At 38.6% G+C, this 22,435-nt stretch overlaps 1 protein-coding gene across 7 annotated transcripts in view; it reads right to left on the minus strand.

Moving 5' to 3' along the window:
• Positions 1–457: 457 nt before the first annotated feature.
• Positions 458–22,435, minus strand: part of LOC5578717 (zinc finger protein chinmo) — a 268,018-nt gene continuing 246,040 nt past the window's right edge. For 4 of the 7 annotated variants that reach the window (XM_021845739.1, XM_021845738.1, XM_021845741.1 and 1 more), the window contains 5 exons: positions 16,138–16,358; positions 15,559–16,067; positions 15,351–15,495; positions 12,276–12,477; positions 458–12,108 (listed from right to left, as the gene is read on the minus strand). In XM_021845739.1, the coding sequence (XP_021701431.1) occupies positions 11,888–12,108; positions 12,276–12,477; positions 15,351–15,495; positions 15,559–16,067; positions 16,138–16,358 (1,298 nt within the window). In that variant the 3' untranslated portion in view covers positions 458–11,887. The remainder of the gene's footprint in view (positions 12,109–12,275; positions 12,478–15,350; positions 15,496–15,558; positions 16,068–16,137; positions 16,359–22,435) is intronic. The other 3 variants (XM_021845744.1, XM_021845742.1, XM_021845743.1) reach the window with 3 other exon arrangements.

Genomic DNA, 22,435 nt, shown 5'->3' on the forward strand with positions numbered 1-22,435 from the left:
GGTACATCATCAGAGAGCATTGCCACAGGACACAGACAACAGACATCTAAATCTGTGTGATCGAATTTATTTTGAAGACTCAGGAGAGGCAAACGTTCAAAAGCTAAACCATTCGCTCATTTTTATTGTTTTTCAAATGTTGAAATTGTGATCACAATTCATTTAAACTTGAAAAGTCGCCATTTTGTTTTTATAGCAGTGTCTGGGAAGTTTGCAAATCCATGTCGTTAATAATGTTAACATCAATGAAAGATTTTTTACGTATCTGGGTGTCTGTGGCGTGGCATAAAAACAATTAAAATTTGGAAAAGAAAAGTTAAAACCGTGAATATTGATCGATGAAGTTATGTGGCGGCATTCCCGGCAATTCGCGTTTCAAACCAAATCATAGAAATAAATCATCGTAAAACTTTTAGCACTTTAAATTATTTCAACTATGAATTAACCGGTGGGATCGAAACTTTTTTTTTTTTTGCTAAAATAAATTTATTTCGATTAAATTTGACGTAGGTGCTACAGTTGATCACGCATGATGTGAATTACGTTAACGCGACAACACTTTTAAATCATACAGGTCTACTCGTTCGAGGAGCGTGTGATTGTCCAGGGAGTCTGAAAAGTCCGTGTCGTGTCAGTCAGTCGAATATTGTTTTTAGATGGTTTCTGAATCGTTATTGGAGCAGTATATGGGTGTAGTTGTGAGCTACTTATAATCATGCTTCATGTATGGGTTGTAGTTTGCTTTTGCTTATGTACAAATAAATAATGATTGTTAGTTTTATGCAATCAAGTTTTACGTGAACTTCGGAAAACTAAACGTAAGGGGTAAGCTTAATTCTTTCAGATCTGTAACTATTTTTAACATATGTTTAGTTGAATAGTGCTCGAAGCCGACGCCGCGCTACGGCACCGGTTCGAGCCCCCTTGCGGTGTTCTACAGAATTAACAATAAATACTCGTCACTTTAACTATTACTTTAGTTCAACCAGTTCTATTTTTTCTGCTTTTCCTGCATTATTATAATCAACCTATTGTAGCTGGTGTAAATGAAACCAGTTTTCTATTGTGTAACTATGTGTGTGTGTGAAGGGTTGTGGAATACGGGTTTAAAGAAATATTTGCCGTTTCGAGTACATTTCTGGATGATTTGGTTCTATGGTATGTTTTTTAACAAACAATTAAAATGATTTGAAGAACTTGTGTGGAAGCTGCTTGTATTGATTTGTATGTCTTCTTCTTAACTATTGTACAAAAAATGAACTATTGTCAGTACTGTATAAGGGTACTGTTAACTGTTTCTTGTATATGGTTCTATCTGCTTTGTTTCATTAGAAATATTGTAAATATTTATCAGTTATTACACTTTTGTAGATTCTGTTTTTCCATTTCATTTGAAGAAAAAATGCAGTTATTCAATAAATAATTCGTCTATTATCTTAAAATGTATTTTACTTTTTCCCATTATTACTTTTAAACTATTTCATCATTGATCAACTGTTTTACTGTAACTATTGCAAATCGTTTCACCCGCCAATGGCGAACGGGTTGGTCATCTAGAAACAAAATTATAAACAAATTAAAAACAAGGAATACTGAGCTTAACTCTAGTTCAACTGTTTCTTCTATGTTCCATCTTCTTTTCCATAAACTATTTAAGTTCTTTAAGGCTGTTGGTCCGACTCTGGCCGCGCTGTACGCCAATCGATAAAATTCAGCTCGATTCACACTTTGGCTGACAGCAGTTGGCCGGCTTCGCTTTGGCAGTTCTGACTCGTGTTCTAAACAGTTTTCTGGGCTGTTTGTTTAAAACTAAAAATAAGTAAAAACTATTGATTCGGTATACAAAAAATGAGGTAACAGTAAATAGCAGTCTTTCCGGTTGATGATATAAAACGTCAACGTGCATTCAGTGTAACAACGGCCGAAGACCGTTTCGGTTATTTTAGTTCGGTTTGTCAAATGCTGCCAAAGCCCGTGCCGAAACATTGCCATTAGGCCTAGCGGAAGTGGATCGAACCGATTCTAGAGGAAGCGCACAACCGGCAACAGAGAACCGGATTTTCGGGGGTGAAAGGTTGTGAGTCTTGGTGTCGAACAAATTAGACTAGCTTATTGCGTATAGTTTCTTGTGTTGCTTCCGGTGAAATCGCTCCTGGAAGGATGACCGTCACCGTCGGCAACCATCACTATTCTTGGATCGATTCAGTCGTAATTTTTACTGCTCTGATAGTGAATTGATGAATTGTTAGTTGAAATTGGCGCCCAATGAACGAGCATGACGAAAAACTAGATACCACAGAGAATGGTAGACGTGTTTATCGATGAGCAGAAGCGCCATTGCTTAATCGCTTTAACATTCGCTAGTGTGAACGTTGCTGAATGCATTCAAAGTATATTTAGTAGATAATAGTGCATTCACTATAAAAGAATAATTCATATATCTCTATGGATTTTTACTAAGAGTTACGTCTATTCGACTGCGAAGAAACCAATATTAATCATTGAGCGATAATCAATCCTTCAAAAATAGTTTTTTTATTCAAAGTTGCAATGGTGGGCTTTATCTATTGGGCTCTAGTATTCTGAATGGAAGTTAGGAAGGGGTGTTAGGATTATTGATCACCAAAGAAACAAGACAGCATCAGTAAAGAATACCATCCATTTTAAAGTTCCAGACACATGAAGCGCCATTTTACAGCATTCATGGCAAACAAACTCGAAATATCCACTCCGAATCATCAAGACATTATAACAGAACCGTAAATTTTACGACTGAACGCATCAAAGTTCTGAGTCAACGTTTCGGAAAAAGGGGTCTCATTCCAATCTAATCAGGTGCACGGACTGCCTTGAAAAGCCTCCGATTGTGATTTTTTTTTGTTTCGTTTTCTGACAGCATTATTGGCACACACAGTGATGAAAGCCTCTCGCAGTGTTACCGCGTTTTTTTTTTTGCTAGCCTCAGGTTGTTTGTTTAGCTTCTATTAGTGCTGTAGTTGCTTTGTAAGTAGTAGATAAGCTGTCAGTTGAAATTAGCCTCGCATATTGCCTCTGGTAGTCCGTGCACAAACAAATTACACGATTCCCCCCTTCCCTTCCACGTTGTCCCTTGTGGTTTTGATGCAACCCGCGCGGGAAGATCTCGACCGACGACGATCACGATCGTGCTGGCAAATTGCTGTCAGTTTGGATCGATTCGCCGCGGAGGGAAATCTTCACATGCGCTGGCTGCGGACTGTTGTATATTTTATGTTCCGAAAATGCAGTTATCCAAAAACTGAATCCTAAATCAGTATTCCGAAAATTATCTCTCCAAAGAATGTTCAAAATCTACAATTTGTTCGTGTGATTTTTGAGTTTTGCTTTGTTTGAAGTTTTATTTACTTAGATGATTTAAATTTTGTTGAAATTTGGTTGCAATTTTGAATTTTTGTTTTTTTGTCCGTAATCCGTGTCAGATTACTGTTCGATTTAGTGTTTTTCTTCAAAGAAAAGCCCTAACAGCTTTTTACGTATTTCTGTCGTTTTAAGTATATCCTTCTGTATCACTTATCCACTTAAGCTTAACCTAATAAATCGCTATTTATCTGATTTTTTTTTCAATTTTCGCTTTTTTCTTCTCCACAGTGTGTCTCTATTACTACGTACTCTACTGTAAAACAAGCTTGCACGGTAAAACTTAAGCATTCGGACACGAAAAGTAAACTAAACCAGGAGGGTATACTAAACTAAAATTACTGTTAATGTAATTAACTTTGTTAAATGTCTCTCTAAGTTTTACCTTACTTCAAAAGTTTTTGCTTGCTCTTTCGCAAAGTTGTTTTTTATTTCTTAATGATAAACGTTTACAGTTGTTTTTTTATTGTACCTGAGTGTGTTGCACGTGTGACTAGTTGAGTTTTTCTTCTTTTACATGTCTAAACTTTACACTTCTTACTGCAATCGGATATTCACATTGCATTATAACACAAGTTTTACAAGTAACAGTAGTGAAACTGAACAAAATCATACAGGAGAAACTGAGAAACTTAAACAATAAACACGAATCAATCCTGTTCTACGAACAAAATCCCGATCCCGGTTGAAGATCTTCGTTATCCTTTTCCCGAAAAAAGGCTCAAAATTGAGGCGCGAGCTTCCGGGGTGGCCGCAAAGATTGCACTTGCTACACACAGGTTGGGCACAGCCCCGGAAACCCAAAGCCAAAGCCGAAAAATTGAAAAACTGCCTGCTTCTTTCGGTGTTTTTTTTTTTTGTTGTTGCTCCTGTTATTTGTTTCTTACAACGTTTTCCCTCTTCCTCTCCTCTATCATATCTCTCTTTCTCTCTGCTAGTGGGATTCCTCGTATGCCAAAATAATATTACATCCTGTTTCTGCACTTTGCTTCATACCATTTGGGTTTTCTATTGATGAGGTGCGTTTGTATGTGTGTTTGAATGGGATAGATACCGAAAAAATGCCGAAACGCTTTCCGAAAGTACTAGTAGTAAAATAGCCTAGAAAATTTTGACGATTATTTTAGCATTAATGTAAACTGGTGACACACTCATATTTCGCCTCCTACACTGATGTAAAAACGTTCGATAATTTTCTTTAGTTTGCCCAACAAAAAACAGCAACCAAAACTTCTCTTTACTTTAGAATTTAGAATTTTGCTTAAAAATTGGTTTAATTTTGAAAACGTTTGCCTAAACATTTCTAACTAAGAGGTCAATGACGATGCCGAAACGATTTTTACTCTCTTTGCTTTGCCAAAAGATTGTACACAGTGAAGGTTCCGTTTCCGGAATCCAGAAAACAAAAGGTGAACTCAAACTTGTCTAGTTCCTCTTTTTCATTGGGTTGGATCCAAACGTGTTATTTTTTTTTTTTTTTGTTATACTTTGTCATTTCCTATTTCATTTTTACGCTCAGAATTTAGCCTAAACTTTTTGATACATTTTGCATGTTTGCTGCGTGCCTTCTGTTCCTATTTACACCTCTCGTCCTCGCGACTGGTCACCACTTTACATTTCCTTCTTCTTTTGAATTTTAGGTAAGATTTAGCAATAGATTTATATTCATTCCATTGTGTAATATTTATACTTTTTTTCTTCCAGTAATTTTTAAATCTAAAGGGTATGGTTACTTAAATTTTCCATCATCAAAAGGGTTTACACTCTAGATATTAGCTTTCTTGTTACGGTTATAATTAATTTTGCTTCCACTACAATCATCCCTTCGCCCTTCCCGCGCGGTTTTCGCTCTGATCATCCAAATTTAATTTTATTAAATTTCAATTTTCCAAGCTATTTGATAGCTTCTTTTTGCTTTGCCTTCACTGTTTTATTTGCAGCTTCGTCTCCTCCTTCCTACGTTCACTTTCTTATTCGCATAGCGTCGTATGCTGCGACCCCTATCTTCTCAAATATGTATTGTGTTTTAATGTTTTTTTCTTCTGGAATCTTCCGTGATTTTTCGGTGTAGAAATTATTTACAGGAGATTTTTTTTTGTATGATTCTTCTCATTTTCGCAATTTTTAAGCCTTTATTCTTTCTTCGCTCTCGCTTTTGTTTTTTTTTTGCCTCGACATGTCCTTAATAATTAAACTTTTAAAGTGCTCGCACTTGATTTTCTCGCCATTTTGTATCTTTGTTTTTTTTTTACCTTGTAGTTATCGTCCAAACGTGTGTTCTTTTTGTTTTTGTTTTCGCTCTCGCCTTTTTCTCAAAGTTTGTTTTTGTTTTGAATCCGCGGCCTGAAATTCTTAAACGTCCGAAATTTTTCTCTCTTTGCCCAAAAGTTGTTGTTTTTTCTCGCTTTTTTTTTCTCGTAATTTTCGCCTTCTTTCGCTTTTTCCGTGCTGATATTATAAATTTTGATTTAAAATCCGAAACATTTCACTCGTGTTATGTTGAAGTTTTACTTTTTGAGTTACAGCTAAATTTTGAAATTTGATGCGGACACTATTGCGTTGCAAACACGTTAAATTTTAAATTATTATGCCTTTGTTGCGCCTTTCGTTCGTGTGTTTCTGATTCTCGTACTTTAACCGAAACTGAAAAGGAAACTTGTATTGAAATCGTTTGCCGTTTTCTTCCAATGCGGAGAACTTAACGCATACGTAAAGTGTTTCACTAAAATTACTTCTTAAAAATGATTTTTTTTTTTGTTGGTTGGGGTCGCTAATGCGTGGGTGGAGCTGTTGTTTGTTTTGTGTTTTAAAGTGTGTAAAGAAGAGAAACATTTAATGAGCAGTAGATGTGCTGTTTAAATGCTTGCTTATAATGATTTTTTTACGTTTTACTATAAAAAATGGAGGTAGTTGATTTCAGCGATCATCAATCTTTTTTTCGGTTTTTCCCTATTTGATTATGACTTGTTTTCTTTGTTGTGTATTGTTTTACTTTCTATATTTAAAACTGTGTCCATCCTTTCGTAAATAAAAACCTATAAGGAAGAAAATGAATTGTCGGTTGGTAAAACGAGAAATGCACTGTTTCTAGATACTAAGCAAACGAATATAAAATGAGGTATACCGTGACAAATGTTGATGGCAGTTTTGGAACGAACCCGTTGTCTCGGATGGAAACGACAAGTTCCAGTTGAGTTCCAATTGCTTCGTCTAACTGTTAAACTAACAAAACGTTCATTATTCAATGTTTGTTGTAATGTTGAGTCTATTTCAATAAGGGTACGATGTTTGCTTTAAATATCACTATTATTGTTCCATTTCACCTATTTTGTAATCTGTTTCATCTATGAACAACTCATATCCTTTTCGCGTTATCCTTCTTCGTCTGCAAGCGGTATCTCGATGAAAGTGAGCCTAACGTGGAAGCTTTGCGCGGAGCTGTTAGTGCCTCGAAAATAAAGTAACGACTCTATGTCTGCACCTTTATTTGAATGAAATTACCTGAATATGACTTAAACAAGTTAAATATACTACTTCTGATTGGATATTGCCATTATATTACAAAAAATATACCCGTAACTGACTAACACGTAATTAAAGTGTGTAGAGTAAACGACATGACAGATTATGATCCCTTTTTAAGTCATCCAAGTATGAGAATCACCGGAACCACCACTATCAAGAATTGAGTTCACCGCATGTAGCATGTAGCTTATTTAAAGCACTAATGGCTGCCACAAACAGCTTGACTTTCTGACAGGGATCAAGCAATCTGACGTATGACTTAGTTCCGTTCAATATTGAAAGACACAAATCAAACCTTAGAGTTTTGTACCCTTCCTGAAAGTGATTCTGCTTGTGGCAGCCATTAGCTCTTGTAAAACGCTGGATTGATGCCATAACGTAATAACCACAGACAAAAAGACACAACATTCAAAAGAAATCGTGATCAAAATTATCACCGCGAGAACATGTACGCCAAATGCTGGAATCCCTGCGTTTGACCCATGGAGAACCAGGTGGCGGTAGTGTTTAAACGTCAAATTTGAATCGACCGTTAAGAAGGTGGTCAACAGACAGCGACGAAATTGTGACATCCGACTTGTCTGTGTAAGTACTGTTATAACTCGTGTCTCTTAGTTGATACAATGAGCGAAAATTCATTCAGCAAACATGTAGATAAATTCAAAATCAAAAAGTCTGCCATATTTCCTAACACAAACAAGTACACGTAACACTGACCGCAACTCTCACATCGTTTTTGTTCGAGTCTGACTTTTACACACTTTCTCCATCTGGTACAATGGAAGAAAACCGATACGTCCGATCTGTGTGATAACTTACTCGACGAAATGCAATGCTCCTAGTATTGGGCGACAATGGTTCTGCATCAATGATTTTGATCGAAATTTGATGTGAATGTGACGTCCGTTTGTCTGTGGTATAAAGTTTTTCACGTGAATTTGCAGCTAGTAAACACATTTCCTTCAAGGCTTAATTTTGAAGTGAACGATTCCTTAGAAATGTTATTTGTTTGATACGAAGCCCTATAGGAAGTTTTGCTTTCTGTCTTTACAAAAAAGTTTTTTTGAATGGATATAAATGAAATAGCACACTCTATCATTTATTAATAAACGCATTCAAAGTGAGATAAGAGATCTCGATCTTGTGGTGATAATACTGGACTGGAATATCGTGTCAATCAAACGAGAACTCACCTCAGTCAAATACAGTTTTTTCAACTCACTATACGAGACCGAGTTTTCTCAGCTAAACTCACCTCACTCGTAGAATAAACCCTAAGTGTTATCTTCATGGTATCTTCAGTTCATCGGGCTTATTCTACGAGTCGTATAAGAAGAAACATCTCGATCTCACCTCGACTCGGATAAGATAAGTCTCCGTCTAAATCATCACAGCGAGTCCCTTCAGGGACTCCTTTTCAATCCCCTCACTCTTCGAGTAAATTGACGTGAGAAATCTCGGTCTCGTATAGCGAGGTGACAGTACTGGAATCGACTGAAGTGATTCAACGTTCTATTCAAAGGAGAACTCATCTCATTCGGGTTTGTTACTTGTTATGTGCGTCCGAGATTTCTCACCTTATTTTACTCATAGAAGATGAGCATTGTTACCTCGATATGCGAGACCGAGAATAGAGACGTAGAATAAGCCCACATGTGATTAGACGAAAAAATGCGGTTGAGGCACATTTGAGGCACACGTTTGGCCTTTTTCTACAAGTGATAAATCTCAGACACGTATAGCAAGGTTACAATACTTGACTCGAATGAAATGACCGCCGAATCAAGGAAGACCGCCGTGTAAAGCAAATAGAGTTTCGCCTCGTTTAAGTCGAGTCTTGTCATCTCGCTGTATGAGACCAAAATTTCTCAGCTCACTCCACTTAGAGAATCAGTTAAGTACACTACATGAGCACTCTCAATCTCATATAGCGAGGCGAGAAAACTCAACATAATAAAGTGACTCGCAGTGTCAATCAATCTGATACTCACCTCATTCAAGTCAAGCTTTATCACCTGCTAGGTGAGACCGAGGTTTCTCACTTTACTCCACTTGTATATGTAATAAATCCATTGTCTGTGTCTGTGAGTGATCAATATTTGCATACTGAAGAAGTGAATGGACTACGAGCTCAGGGATTCGGCTCATTCTACGGATGGCGTGAAGTGAGAGCTCTCGGTCTCATATAGCGAAGTGACAATACTCGACTCGAATGAGCTGACTCGCCGTGTAAATCAAATAGGTTCTCACTTCATTCGAGTTGAGTATTGTCACCTCGTTACACGAGACCGACAATTCTTATCTCACGCCACTCGTAAAGTAAGCCCAGATGTGAGTGATCTCGGTCTTGTACAGCGAGCTGACAATACATGACTCGAATGAGATGAAACCTCGTTCGATTCACACGGTGAGACGGTTCATTCATAACGAGTATTGTCATCTCGCTATACGAGATCGAGATCTCTCACCCCATTTTACTCGTAGAATAAGCCCACTTTTGTTCCTTGTCTAAAAAATACTCCTTTGAGTGTAATTAAATCTTTGTTTTAGCGTCTCATCCAAATTTATAATTGCAAATTCTTCTAGAAATTTCAAGGAAGACCAACTTTGTGGACTGCATATCCTAATCTGACCGTCGCTTACTCTCACAAAATGCCTTTCCACGAGTTAGGTAACTTCATTCAACATGCAGTTCTCTGACCAAAACAAAAAACGAAATAAAAAACACAATCTTCAAGCACTTCCCTCCGCCGCTTCCGGTTTCGCTCTCTCACCGCAGAGACAGATCCGATCGGGATCTCTATACTCCCCGCGTTTCGTGCCCTCCCTTGTCTCACCTCGTCGACCTTCGTCGCTGAGCGAGCGAGAGCACCTTGCAAACTTTCATCTCGATACACACTCATTTGCTGTTGGCTTGGGTTCTGTTGCTTGAAAAACTTACACATTAATATGAGCACATCAGTTTTGATTCTTGAATTCCTATGTTTTTTTTTAAACTTCCGCGCGCGCACTTGGGCGCTATATCTATTCTTTCCGCCTTAAACCTTTCTCTATCTCTGATTCTGATCGGCAAACAAAAGCTCAGAAAAACAAAGTAACATTCGTTCGTTTCCGTTTTTTTCTTCTTAATAGTCATGCTTTACCAACAGAAAAATGGCTGCGTTTCGGTGTTTTCTTCTTTAATTTCTTCGATTTTTTTATGTTCTGCAAACAGTTTCAAGTGAAAATTTTGAGATGTATTTTTCGCCAAAACGGGGGATTGTTTAAAATGGGAACGGAACAAAAATAGAGCATATAAGGCTGCAAAGCGATGGCATTGCGGTCGGTTTCCCTTCGTGGATGCAATCAGGGAAAACGATTCCAAGAGAGGGAAACCGAATCGATGCCGGCTCGGTTGCAGCTTCTGCAGGATATGCGCAAAGCAAAACGATTGCGTTGCTGAAATGGTTATCGGGTAGATTGGGGGGGGGGGGTAACTGTTATATCTGTAACGTTAAAGATTTGATAAAAATGAGATCAATCGGATGTATAACAAGTAACTAGTTCTATTGATTTTCCTAATGTTGCGGTTCGCCTTTCCTATTACGCTGTAATAGTAAAAGATCAATAATATTGCGGCTGTGGTAGTAGTAGTAGTAGTTGCAGTACTAGCATCAGTGTAGGTTAAAGTAGTAGTAGTTTCTTTCAGTAGGCACCCAGTTTTATACTTAGCTTGCGCAGTTAAAGTTAAGATTCTCCTAATGCGTCGAAAACCAAACTAACGGTTGAAAATCAATAATAGTTCTGTCTGTGTTTCGCTATGCTTGTGTTGATTGATTGGGGTTCTGTATTTGTACAATTCAAATATTAACGTTTGTTATGCTTATTCTCACCTTCTGCACTGCTTTGCTTAGTAATTGAAATGTCTTTTTTGTGTTTGCTTTTATCAAGTAGTAGTTTCGTTTCAACTTGCAACCGCGCTTACGTTACAATATATTTAAATATTTATCCATATATTTATATTTAAATATTTTTCATTAATCTATTTTCCTTAATTCCAGCAGGTACTGTGTATATTCATTATTTATTTCTCGTCTATTACTTTCAGTTACTTCAGTTAATCTGTTGTGTGAGAAAATTAGCATCTTTTGTGTTGATATTAGATGATCTCTTCTATGTGTGCCTCGATTGCGCGCGAGAAAACTGAAACTTTTATCTCTCTGCTCTGTATCAGTTACGATAATGATTATTCCTTCAACTATGATTATTACACTTTAAATTAATAAATAATGACACTTGTGGTGATTATGTTTAACTCTCCATCCCCTGTCTAAATGCGGAGAAGAAAGCATACAATCCCCGATCATAGATCAATCCAAGACCCGGGGAGACTTGTTTCAGAAATTAAAGAAGTTCAGTTCAAATGTACGAACAGAGGAACCTTGGTATACAAAAGAAGGATTAAACATCTCATAACGAGGAAAAAAGCTTGCACAGTAAAAAGGAAACTTAAATATTGCATTCGGTTTTCTGTATCCGGTAACATCGGTTGGTGTATGGGCCCGCAGAAAGTTTCCACCTCGCCGCGGAACCATTTTTATATCACTTGAGAGAATAGCGCGAAATACATCTCAAAATATGCCGAAACCGGACGAATCCGGCTCGGCCATCATCAAGCTGTCTCGACATTTAGCAGTGCCAATTTCGTGTTCCTACCTCTCTTTGTCACTAATTATTATGCTATTAATATTTATTTCAGAGTTTGTTTGCGAAATAAATTTCGGATTTCAGCTCTTCTCGTATTTTCCCTATTATCACGTGCCATCGGCATAGCGACAGCTTCTTCTATATCATCAATGCTCGCGAGTTTCTTTTTACTTCATTGTTCTGATCTGATTTGCGGATGGTCTGCTGGCAGTTTTTTGTTTGTTGTGTCGTTCGTTTCTCGTTTTTCAGCGTTGTCTTCATCTCAGCGCAACTTAACATCTTAACTGTGCAGCTGGTTGGTCATGTACTGCGTCTGTTGCTTGTGTTCCCGTGCTATATGTCTCCGGACCGTGTTGTTGCGGGTGAAGGTTCGACTACAGTAGGGACATGGCACGCGGATACCCTGATGTCGCTGGCGGATGTGGGCGCGGAGGTTCGTTTCGTAGCCGTACTGGCGATCACAGAGGGGACACTGTAGCTTTTTGCCTGGAGCGAGAGAACCTGGGATTAGAAAGGGGGGATATCAGTTCCAAAGGTTTTTTTTTTCTTTTCTAGAAGACTATGAACATTTATTTTTTTGCTTTTGGGGATGAGTGAAAACACGACTCATGTTATAACAAGTGTTAGTCGATGCGGAGCAAGCTTGAATGGGATTGTGCGATTCTTACCGTCCGCAGTGGTTACACTTTCCCGCTGGACGTTCAACATACTTATCATATCGACGGTGGGATTCAGTCCTTCCAGTCCTCCGGGCAGGCCTCCTTTCATGAATGCCACCGGTGTCGTCGGGGTGGGCGGGGCGGAAGACGTCAGCGGTGACTGGATCGGTCGCATTTCGTTCGATTTCATTCGCAGATCTTCGGCACCGTTCTGAAACATCAGATGAAAAGAAATTAGTCATATGCTTACCCGAGCAGAATTTGGTATCGATATCTCATCTAAAGACTTATATGAGATTTCCTCGTAAAATTTAATGCCTTCGTGAGATCCAATAATTAATAAATCCATAGAATTTCCAGTAGAAATTAATCAGAAACGATCTTAGGATTTTCTCCCAAAATATTGTCCAATATTTGTTAAGTATTCCCTTCTCTAGTAATTGTTCTTAAATTTATTAGTAGGCTTCATTAACAGATTTCTTTATAATTTTTTAAACATATTATTCCGAAAACTTCCCAAGAAATTTATCCAAAAGCCTTCTTCATGAAATTTTTAGAGTAAATCCTTAAGAATTTCTGATGACTCTTTTAGAGAATGCTTGATAAGCAAAAAGCTTTGAAGAAAGGCTCCAACATTTTACCGCATTGTTTGAATATTGAAAGTTCGGTAAAAATGACCGACTGTGAAAATTTTAGCAAAATGAATAGAAAATCAACTTGAAAATTTACGCGAGATTTTTTTTAAATGGTGGAAAACTTCAAGAGTAATCTCCGAAGGAAAGTTCTGAAGCAACATCAATCATTAATGAATTTATTGTGACAATCTTGAAGAATTTTCGTTGGCATCCTTGGAAGACCTGTTGGAGGAACAACTACAGGAATCAGCTGAAAAATACTTGGAATGGTTCCTAGAGAATTTCTCAAAATAACTTGAAGAATTACTGAAAAATCTGCTAAGGAACTCTTGAAGGACTTCTGATATACTTTATTGGAGGTTATTTTTTGGAAGAGCTTTTTTATTCTTTTATATTGTTAGCGACAGTTTTTACACCAAAACATATCATGCAACGGCTCTTTCTTCATGCCTTGTCGTAAATAAAGTAACTGTAGACTCAAAATGGGAAATTAATTGAATTGGCCACTTTTGGGACCACCGGGTGTCCCCTAGGGAACCTATGATTGGGGACAATTGGAATTGAGCTTCAATACTCATCGTGCAACGGCTCGAATCTATGACAAAAGGTCGAAAGACAAAAGGTCGAAAGGACAAAAGGTCGAAGAACAAAAAAGAAGGGACAAAAGGTCGAAAATCTTTTTTCAAAGAAGGAAAAAATTCCCACCATGCAAATCTTTTTCGACCTTTTGTCCTTTCGACTTTTTGTCTTTCGACCTTTTGTCCTTTCGACCTTTTGTCTTTCGACCTTTTGTCCATAAACCCTTTGGGGACCTCTTATAGTTCCCTAAAGAACCTATCATTGGGGACATTTCGATTTTTACACCACAACATATCATGCGACAGTTTGTTCTTCATGTCTTGTCGTAAATAGGGCAACTGTTGACTCAATGTGTATATTTAAATATTGTGGCCACATTTGAGACCAACTGCGACGGTTCATTTTTCATGTCTCGTGCTACACAGTTCCCTCGGGGACATTCGGTGGTCCCGGAAGTAGTCACTGTAGTCAACTATCCATTTTGAGTCTACAGTTGCCCTATTTACGACAAGATATGAAGAATGAGCCCTCGCATGATATGCTTTGGTGTCAAAATCGAAATATCCCCTATGCAAGGTTCCCCCGGGGCACTTGGCGGCGCCATGAGTGGCCAAATCTGTACAAGACTCATTTTCAATTTATAATAGGGTATTTTATGATAAGCTAGGGAGAAAACAATATTGCGCGACATATTTTGAGTGAATAAATTGTTTGATCCCAATTCGGATCCACTATCGGCACCGATTCCGGGTAAATGGCCACATCTTGGTTGTTTCTGGACCGATCTTAATACTTGGCGCACCAATCGCTTCAGAATTTGATCTTCTATGTTCATGTGTAGTAAAATTTTGATTTTTTAGTCGAGACCTTTGCTAAAAACATGTCATAATTTTACTGCATAAGACATGCTTCCGGAAATCCGGATTATCACCGGTATCCGGTGGTCATAGTTCATCTCCATGGATGCACCTCAAAACTAGATTAGTTGACCCGTCCATTACTTCTTCTTCTTCTTTCTGGCGTTACGTCCCAACTGGGACAAAGTCTGCTTCTCAGATTAGTGTTCTTATGAGCACTTCCACAGTTATTAACTGAGAGCTTTCTTTGCCGATTGACCATTTTTGCATGTGTATATCGTGTGGCAGGTACGAAGATACTCTATGCCCTGGGAATCGAGAAAATTTCCTTTACGAAAAGATCCTCGACCAGTGGGATTCGAACCCACGACCCTCAGCATGGTCATGCTGAATAGCTGCGCGTTTACCGCTACGGCTATCTGGGCCCCATTACTTCTTAAAGAATTTAAATGGGTCAATCTTTGTCAAAGTTACAGCATTCCAAAGTTGGCCCAATTTTTGCCTGTCCCTGTGTGTTTGTTATTTTGACAACCCCCTGTATATCAAATATTCCATCATTTGCGATACTTTAAAAATGGGGAGGTTACAAAAAAGGGGGAGGGCTCCCTGCAAATCTTATTACAACTCTTCATATTGTATTTAAAGTTGAAAACATATATGGCACATGAATTCCACTGTCCTGAATATAAAACACTGTGTCGGTTTATTGATTAGATTAGATTTTTAAATAAAAAATGCAAAAAGTTCAAGTATATTTTAAAAATGACCTGGGGCAGACACGAACATTCTGAAAACGCCATTATTTTTGTTTATTTCTATATTTTCAAGCCCAGAGTGTCCGGTCTCTGTGCATTCAGATCGACTTATTTTGTCGAACAGTGTTATCATTCCAAATTGAATTCAATTATATGTGGCACCTCAAATAGAGTACAGGAACACCCTCGGCATGATTTTTTTTTTTTTTTTGATAATTTGTATGGGATGAAGGCATGCACCGTTTTGACTCAACTTACGTCGTTTCCTTCCTTGCCATCGCATTTGATTTTGTCCTCCGAAGGCGCCCGATCACTCCGATCGTCCCGTTCTAACGTGTTCGATGATACTGGTCCGTTTCCGTTGCCGTGGTGGGTAGTGCTGGGGCTGTGGTTTTCGTACCGGCTGTAGAAATAAAAGAATGAATAAGAACTTCCAGGTATAAGTCACAATCTGGCGGAAACTTACTTCGACTGCTGGGGCGAATCCCGGTCCGTGTGTGCCGTGTCCGCTTCGGTGGGTGCCGCCGAGGAACCGCTGCTCGAGGGCCGATAGTTTTTACTGCCACTCACCGGACTGTCGTTGCCAACGCTGGCCTTGCCGTCCCGTAGCACGCTACCCCGTGTGGCTTCCTCGTAGAAGGGACTGCGGATCGAACGCTTCCGGGAACTTTCGTACGGCGTGGGCATGTAGGTCGGTGGCAGGTAGGACGAGAAGTTGGGCGTTGTGGCACCTCCACTGCCACCTCCACCGGCACCGCCTCCCCCTCCGCCGCCACCACCACCTCCGGGCAGGGGTTCATTTTTCACGATACCACCGATCCGGTTGATCGATTCCAGCGAGGCGGACAGGGAATTCCGCTGCTGTCGGCGGGAGGCTGGCGAGGGCAGGTTGTTTGACTCGTGGAAGGCCGGCTGCTGTGACTGGGTGGCATTTGCACTCGCGAAACGACCGTGCTCTGTGGTGAGACCTTTGACCTGGCGGGGACGAGAAAATAAACGTTAATCAAAACTGCAACGTGAATGAATTTAGTACACCGCAACGAACCTGCAAATTCTCAGCGGCTTTCAGGAAGCTCTCCAGCGATTTCTGTGAAACGTGCACTTCACCCTTGTACATGAACTCCAGCAGAGCGTGCATGTTGTCGGCCGAAGTGGCCTCCAGCATGACGCAAATCTGTCCGGTGCCAACTGGGGCCCGCTCGAACAGGTCGGCGAAGTTCTTCGAACATGCCGCCAGGATGACTTTGTGAGCGTTGAAGACGGTACCTGTGGGGAAGAGAAAGGAAATTTCGTTTTAGTAATTGGTGACATTGACATCAATATCTCTATATAGGACGCTAATTCATGCTCTGTTGATTGCGAGACTTTCATGCATTTTTAATATTTTTCAGCAAAATCAGATCTATGGAGACGCGTGGTAGATCACGGCAGTAGTATCTAAGCGATTGCATTTTTCCATTTTTTATGACCATCCACGCAAGTGACCCAAATTCGTCGTAATCCAAATATAGAGAACCAAACCTCCCCCCCTTCTCAAGAAAACCCGTAAAAAACAGCTTTGCAGTAAACATGCTGGTCGTAATTTATCATCAATGGCGATCGTTGAATCAACAAACGGAGAATCCTCAGAACACAATACAGTACCGTTTAAGAGTTTGTGACTTCTCCAGAGAGTATGCATTTGTATGTGAACAAAGATCAACTTGTAAAAATCTTAAGTTATACCACAGACAAACAGACGTAACACTGACAATATTTCCATCGACCACTCATTTAACGATCATTTCAAATTCGCTATGTTACAAATCTCACAACCAGAGGCACGCGCATCGTTTTTGTTCGCGTTTGACGTTTCACACTACCGCTATCTGCCGGTCTTGTTGCACGAAACACCTTTTCATGCAATATGCTCACCAGATGATGATGGTGTAACTGGGCGATGGATTTTGAAGAAATTTGTTCTAAGTGTTACGTCTGTTTGTCTGTGGTTATACCCTCCAGAGCCGTTCATTTGGACTCCCAGTAACTATGAAAAACTGAGCGGAATATTGAGTTTATATGAGGAAAATTGATCAAACATAAAAAAAAACTTTTCAAATAACATTTTCGGCACTTGTACTCAATTAATTTCTTTCACTCGACGGAATCGAAATCAACCGTGTTCGGTTTGCGTTGTACTAGTATGAAAAGTTATTTGTGTTCAATCGAGGATGGATCACCATCTGGTGAGCTCGTTTCATGCTTATAATAATACATTTGCATCGTGGCAACGTTACATTTTTGTAATTTTCTAACAAACTATAGTTGGTTCGTCACTACAAGTGTCAACATAAAGCCTTATTCCTTTTCCACATAATTCTAATATACACATACCTGTCTTTTTTAGTCAATACTAAAAATAACCTTCGAATAGTACGATATTAAGAAAAATTAATCTTCTACCAATATCTTCTCACCACGAGGCAAAAATGCGACCAAAGATGACTTCCAGTTCTTTTTCGTTCCTCACTAATAAACACACTTCCCGTGGTGATTGTGGAGATGCAGAGGTATTGTCTATCTCTGGAAGCAACAATCGTTACACACTAACATTTCTTCCCCATCCCAACTGACTTTGAGGACTTGGCCGGCGCCGTTGTTGACCAATAATATGAGAGCTGCTAAATTGTGCACTTTGAGAGTAAGCGGAAAGTCCCATTCCCTAATCTTATTCATTTGAATCGAAGTGCAATTCTTACCAAATCCCGATCAATCACAGAGTAGCAACCATTGACATGTACAGACAGTCTATGCTATGCAATGCTATAACGATTTCAGATGAAGCACAGGCATTTTTTGAAAGAAGGGACCACACACTTCCGTTCGGCACTGTACAATTCAAAGCGCGCGCAACAAACAGTGTATGCAACTCGCTTCCGACCCAAATTCTGCCTTTGGCCTGCATTCTGATGGGAGCGAGTTCCAAAAATTAGTACAGGCTTGCTTGCTTTAAAAAAAAACGTTGCGAAAAGACCTTGAAACTCGCGTGAGTTGCGCAAGTGGAAGGAATAAGCGCGAGAGTGATGTCATATTTATCAGTTGCAGAATGCGGCGCCACACTGGATTTTTCAGGGAACAATTCCAGGAAATTTGCCTTATTAGTTGTTGGTTTTTCGTTGCGCTTGTGTATCCGGCGGTACGATATACGGTGGGAAAATAATGCTGAGGATTTATGGAGTGGGGTGTGGTGTGCAAGTGGGATTGCATTGCATATCATGGTGATTTGTGTTTATTTTGCTTTCGATAAATACGGAATTGTCGCAGGCAAATACCAATCGTAAACTTCATCAATCGTTCTAAGACTTCAGACATCGTTTTCCAAAATTTATTTTGAATCCTCTGCAGAGCTTTCTTCCAGGAATTACAACAGCTAGTCCATATTGATACAGCATACAACATGGCTGGCCTGAAAATTTGTTTGAAGATCAAAAGCTTGTTCTTGAGACATAGTTTTGATTTTCTGTTAATCAGTGGATAAAGACATTTTATATATTTGTTTTATTTGGCTTGAATGCCCTCAATGTGATTTTTGAAAGCTAATTTTTTATCTTACATGAGCCCTAAATACTTAACTTCACCTCTTTCTTCGTGACAACATGTCTACTTTAAGGTTGAAAATAAAGAGCTTTTGGTTTATGTGGCAATATTATAAGATGAGTTTTGGAAGCATCTTCCAATTTCATAAAAAATATCCAAACCTTTTTGTAATCTACTTCAGATGACACGCAGGTTTCGCAAACGAAGATTTTTGATAACCCTAAGGTTGCTCAGGTAAGTCAGATGTGAAAATATTGTATAATATTGGTCCCAAAATGGTGCCTTGAGGAACACCATCTCTTACAGGAAGCCGTTCAGACTTGGGGTTCTGATAATTAACCTGAAGTGGACGACAGATAACTTTGGATAATTCTAGCAATGTATGTTAGTTTTTAATATTACAATCAAGCCTTCATGCCAAACACTGTCAAATGTTTTTCCTATGTTTAGAAGAGCAAGGCCTTTAGAATAGTCATCAAGTTTTCCAACAAAACTATCTTTGAGTATGGTTCTATAACTCAAAATAAGTGGGCTATTTCACTGTTTTTTATCTGGTCAATCATTCTGAGATCTTCGGCAAGTTTGCACAAAATCTTCAAGCACATCTATTTTAAGAGGTCCTCGAAATGTTTACAGAGGGGGTTTCGAGGGTGATCGCAGCTTGAAAAAGTTTATGAAGCACTGCTTTATCCAGTTAATATAAAAAATAATTTTCAGCCTGAATAGCTGATTATGGATTATTGAACAGATCGAATTATTTTTCGTGCGAATATTGCGAAAAAGGAATCCACTAAATGATGAAAAATATATATGAAATGAAGAGCATACATTTTGGGGATAATTTCTCATAAAATAAACCTAAACTATCATAATCACCAATCCAGCTCGCGCAATCCATCTCAGCCAAACTCTAAACAAATGGGACAACTTGATCATTCCGAACTAAGCATATTCGCATAGAGATGTCAACATCTTTATGGCCCATCGGATTTCACAGCTGATGCCTAGCGCTACCGAAAAGTCACAAACTGCGCCTCCCATCAATGGCACGTCGTCGAGTCGTATCATAATCACAGAGGATTCGAAAAAACTGCAGCAACAGCTGAAAACTGTTTTCGAATTGCGTTATAACATTTCTTGACACATTCCCCCGGGCCCTCTAAACTGCTTCTGCTGCATGTAGTTACTTGGGCTCGGGTTCATCAAAAGTGCGTACGTCGTCGTCCATACGCGTACCATATGGGGGGGCCTCCCTAATTTATGACATCCCGCAACGCAACCTCAACGCAACGGTCCGCTTTGAAACGAGTGTGCAACGCTTAACAGAATTTTGGGAGGTCACACACATGTACCCGGAGGACCTAGGCTGAAATGCGTCGTCATTATCTAGGGTTACCATGTTTGCTATCACCGGAAGAATACATCTTTTCAATTCATGTAAAACAGTACTAAAGAGTACACTAAGGTTTTTTTACGTCAGTCGATGTCCCCCGTAAAAAATCAGAAAAACTGAGAAGTATGATTCTGAGACCTTTAACCTAAGAAGAATCTGTGGAATTGATTTCTAGAGATTTTACTAAGGACTTGTTAAAACGGTAAGAAATGTAGAATCTCTAATTTCCACAGCGCTGTTCAACAATTAAATCGTCAAAACAACATTTCTAGAAAAAGTTCTTGAACAAAATGTTTCAGATAGGTTTTATTATACAAAAACACTTAAACAGGTTTTACTTACATCAAAAGTAAGTTGATCATTTAACAATAGTTTCAAGTCACATATTTCAATATTGAGCAAAATAAATGGCCGTATTTTTTTCTAATCAATTTTGCGATTTTTCTGATTATTTACTTTGTTCGGCAATCGTTAGTAATATCTGGAAAACAGTACACTTGAGCCCGTTTAGCAACAAATTTTAAAGGCAAAAATGAGTACGTGTACACCAAAAAGAGTACGTCTGGCAACTCTATCGTTGCCAGTTGGGTTAGTTAGTAATTTTCGTTCTCCTTCCGAACTGCATGCGTTTGACCTACTTTTGGGGCTTTCGCAGTCGCGCTCCGAAGCCGTACACATTCTGAAACGCATTTTTTTTCGGCGTGGCCTGACCATGCCACTCGTTGGGGGGGTGAGGAGCATGGAGGTCGCCGGGGGTAGGGGGGTTTTCTACTACCGAAAATGCGTGCATTCATAGAACGATTAGTCTTCCCTTTTCCACATTGTGTTGGCCCATTCGTTGCTTCGTCGCTGCTTGAACAGTGAGACTGGGAGCAGCAGAATTAGGTTAAAATTAGTAGATTTTTTTTTTCAGAGAGGACGATTCCGTTTCTGACATGAAATTCTCCAAAATACATAAATGATTGACGAACTTTTCATTTTAGATGTTTTAAAATTTATGCTCAAAGATAGAAATTCGGTTTCGAAAAACTTATACAAAAAATCAAACGATGTATTCGGTGTGGGCATCGTAGCCGTGGGGTTACCGTTTAGGCGTATTGTGCTACGAGGTGTGGGTTCGATTCCCGCTCCAGTCGGTGGAAACTTTTCGTCTAACGAAAAAAAACATCACTGGGCTACTGGGTGTTCCATGTTGTCCGTTGCCTAATGTTAGTGATTGTTCAGTCTCTGCAGCCTTTGGCTGAAGACGGTGTTAATTGTCTCTTTAAAAAATGTTTGTTCTAAATGTGTAAGAAAAACAAGTTGGTGATTTTGTTTTAAGTTCCAAGAAAACCAAACTTAAGACAAAAATAGCATTTCCCTTACTATGGGATTCAGATTTGTGGACATCAGCGACGTACCCAGAATATTTCTCTAGAAGGTGTTTTGTATTTCATCATAAACGATGATATTTTGGAGAAATAAGGGCTGGTATTGACTGACCGTCTTGGAAATGACAGCGACCTTTTACCTGAAAAAAAAAACTAACAGGAACCATGGCATGAGAGTTCAATTCCTAATTCCTCAATTGAACCTTTCTTCAAGAATATTTTTAGACTTTTTTATTTCTCGTGCCATTACGACAAATATAACTGCTCGTTTTGCTATAGATTTTTTAACATATTACTTACAAAGATTTCTTCAGGAGTTTGATATGTGATTTTTCACGAACATTATAAATAATTCTTCAAAGAACTTTGTTTTAAATACATTAATGAATTCAATCTACAATTTTTACATGATCATTAAATTTTACAAGAAAGTTTCAAGTTCATTAGAAATGTATCATGATTCTTCCATATATTTCTATAGAACTTTTTCCAACATTCTCGTTTAAAGCATTTTCAAGAAGTCAACATTCCTACAGGAATTCCCCCTTTTTTTAATTCTCAAGCAGCCTGCAAAGATTTTTTATAATCATTCATATATGATCTTCTAGGGATATGTCAGGGAAATTTTTCAGATCTTCTGGAGAAAATTAAAAAAAAAACTCGTGGAATTTCTAACCTAAAATAAACCTAAAGTAATCTCCGATAAAACTTTTGTGAATTCTTTGTTTGATAAATTAAAAAGATTATTTCTGAAAGCACTCCTGCATTACTGATGATTTTTTTTTCTACGATTTTCTTAACGAATTACTGTGATAAATGAAAAAAATAAACATTCAAATCTCTGCATAATTTTCTACAGGACTTTTTGAAGGAATTCCTTGAATAAATTCGAACAGAAGTCCTGAAAAAATGTATGCATGGATGATCGAAGACATAAGTCTAATAATTGCTGTAGTATTAACTAGTGTGGACCTTTGAATGGTGTTGTGAAGAACCCATGAAGA

The sequence above is a fragment of the Aedes aegypti genome, chromosome 2, assembly GCF_002204515.2.
Source record: "Aedes aegypti strain LVP_AGWG chromosome 2, AaegL5.0 Primary Assembly, whole genome shotgun sequence".
In the NCBI taxonomy this organism is placed as follows: Eukaryota; Metazoa; Arthropoda; class Insecta; order Diptera; family Culicidae; genus Aedes; species Aedes aegypti.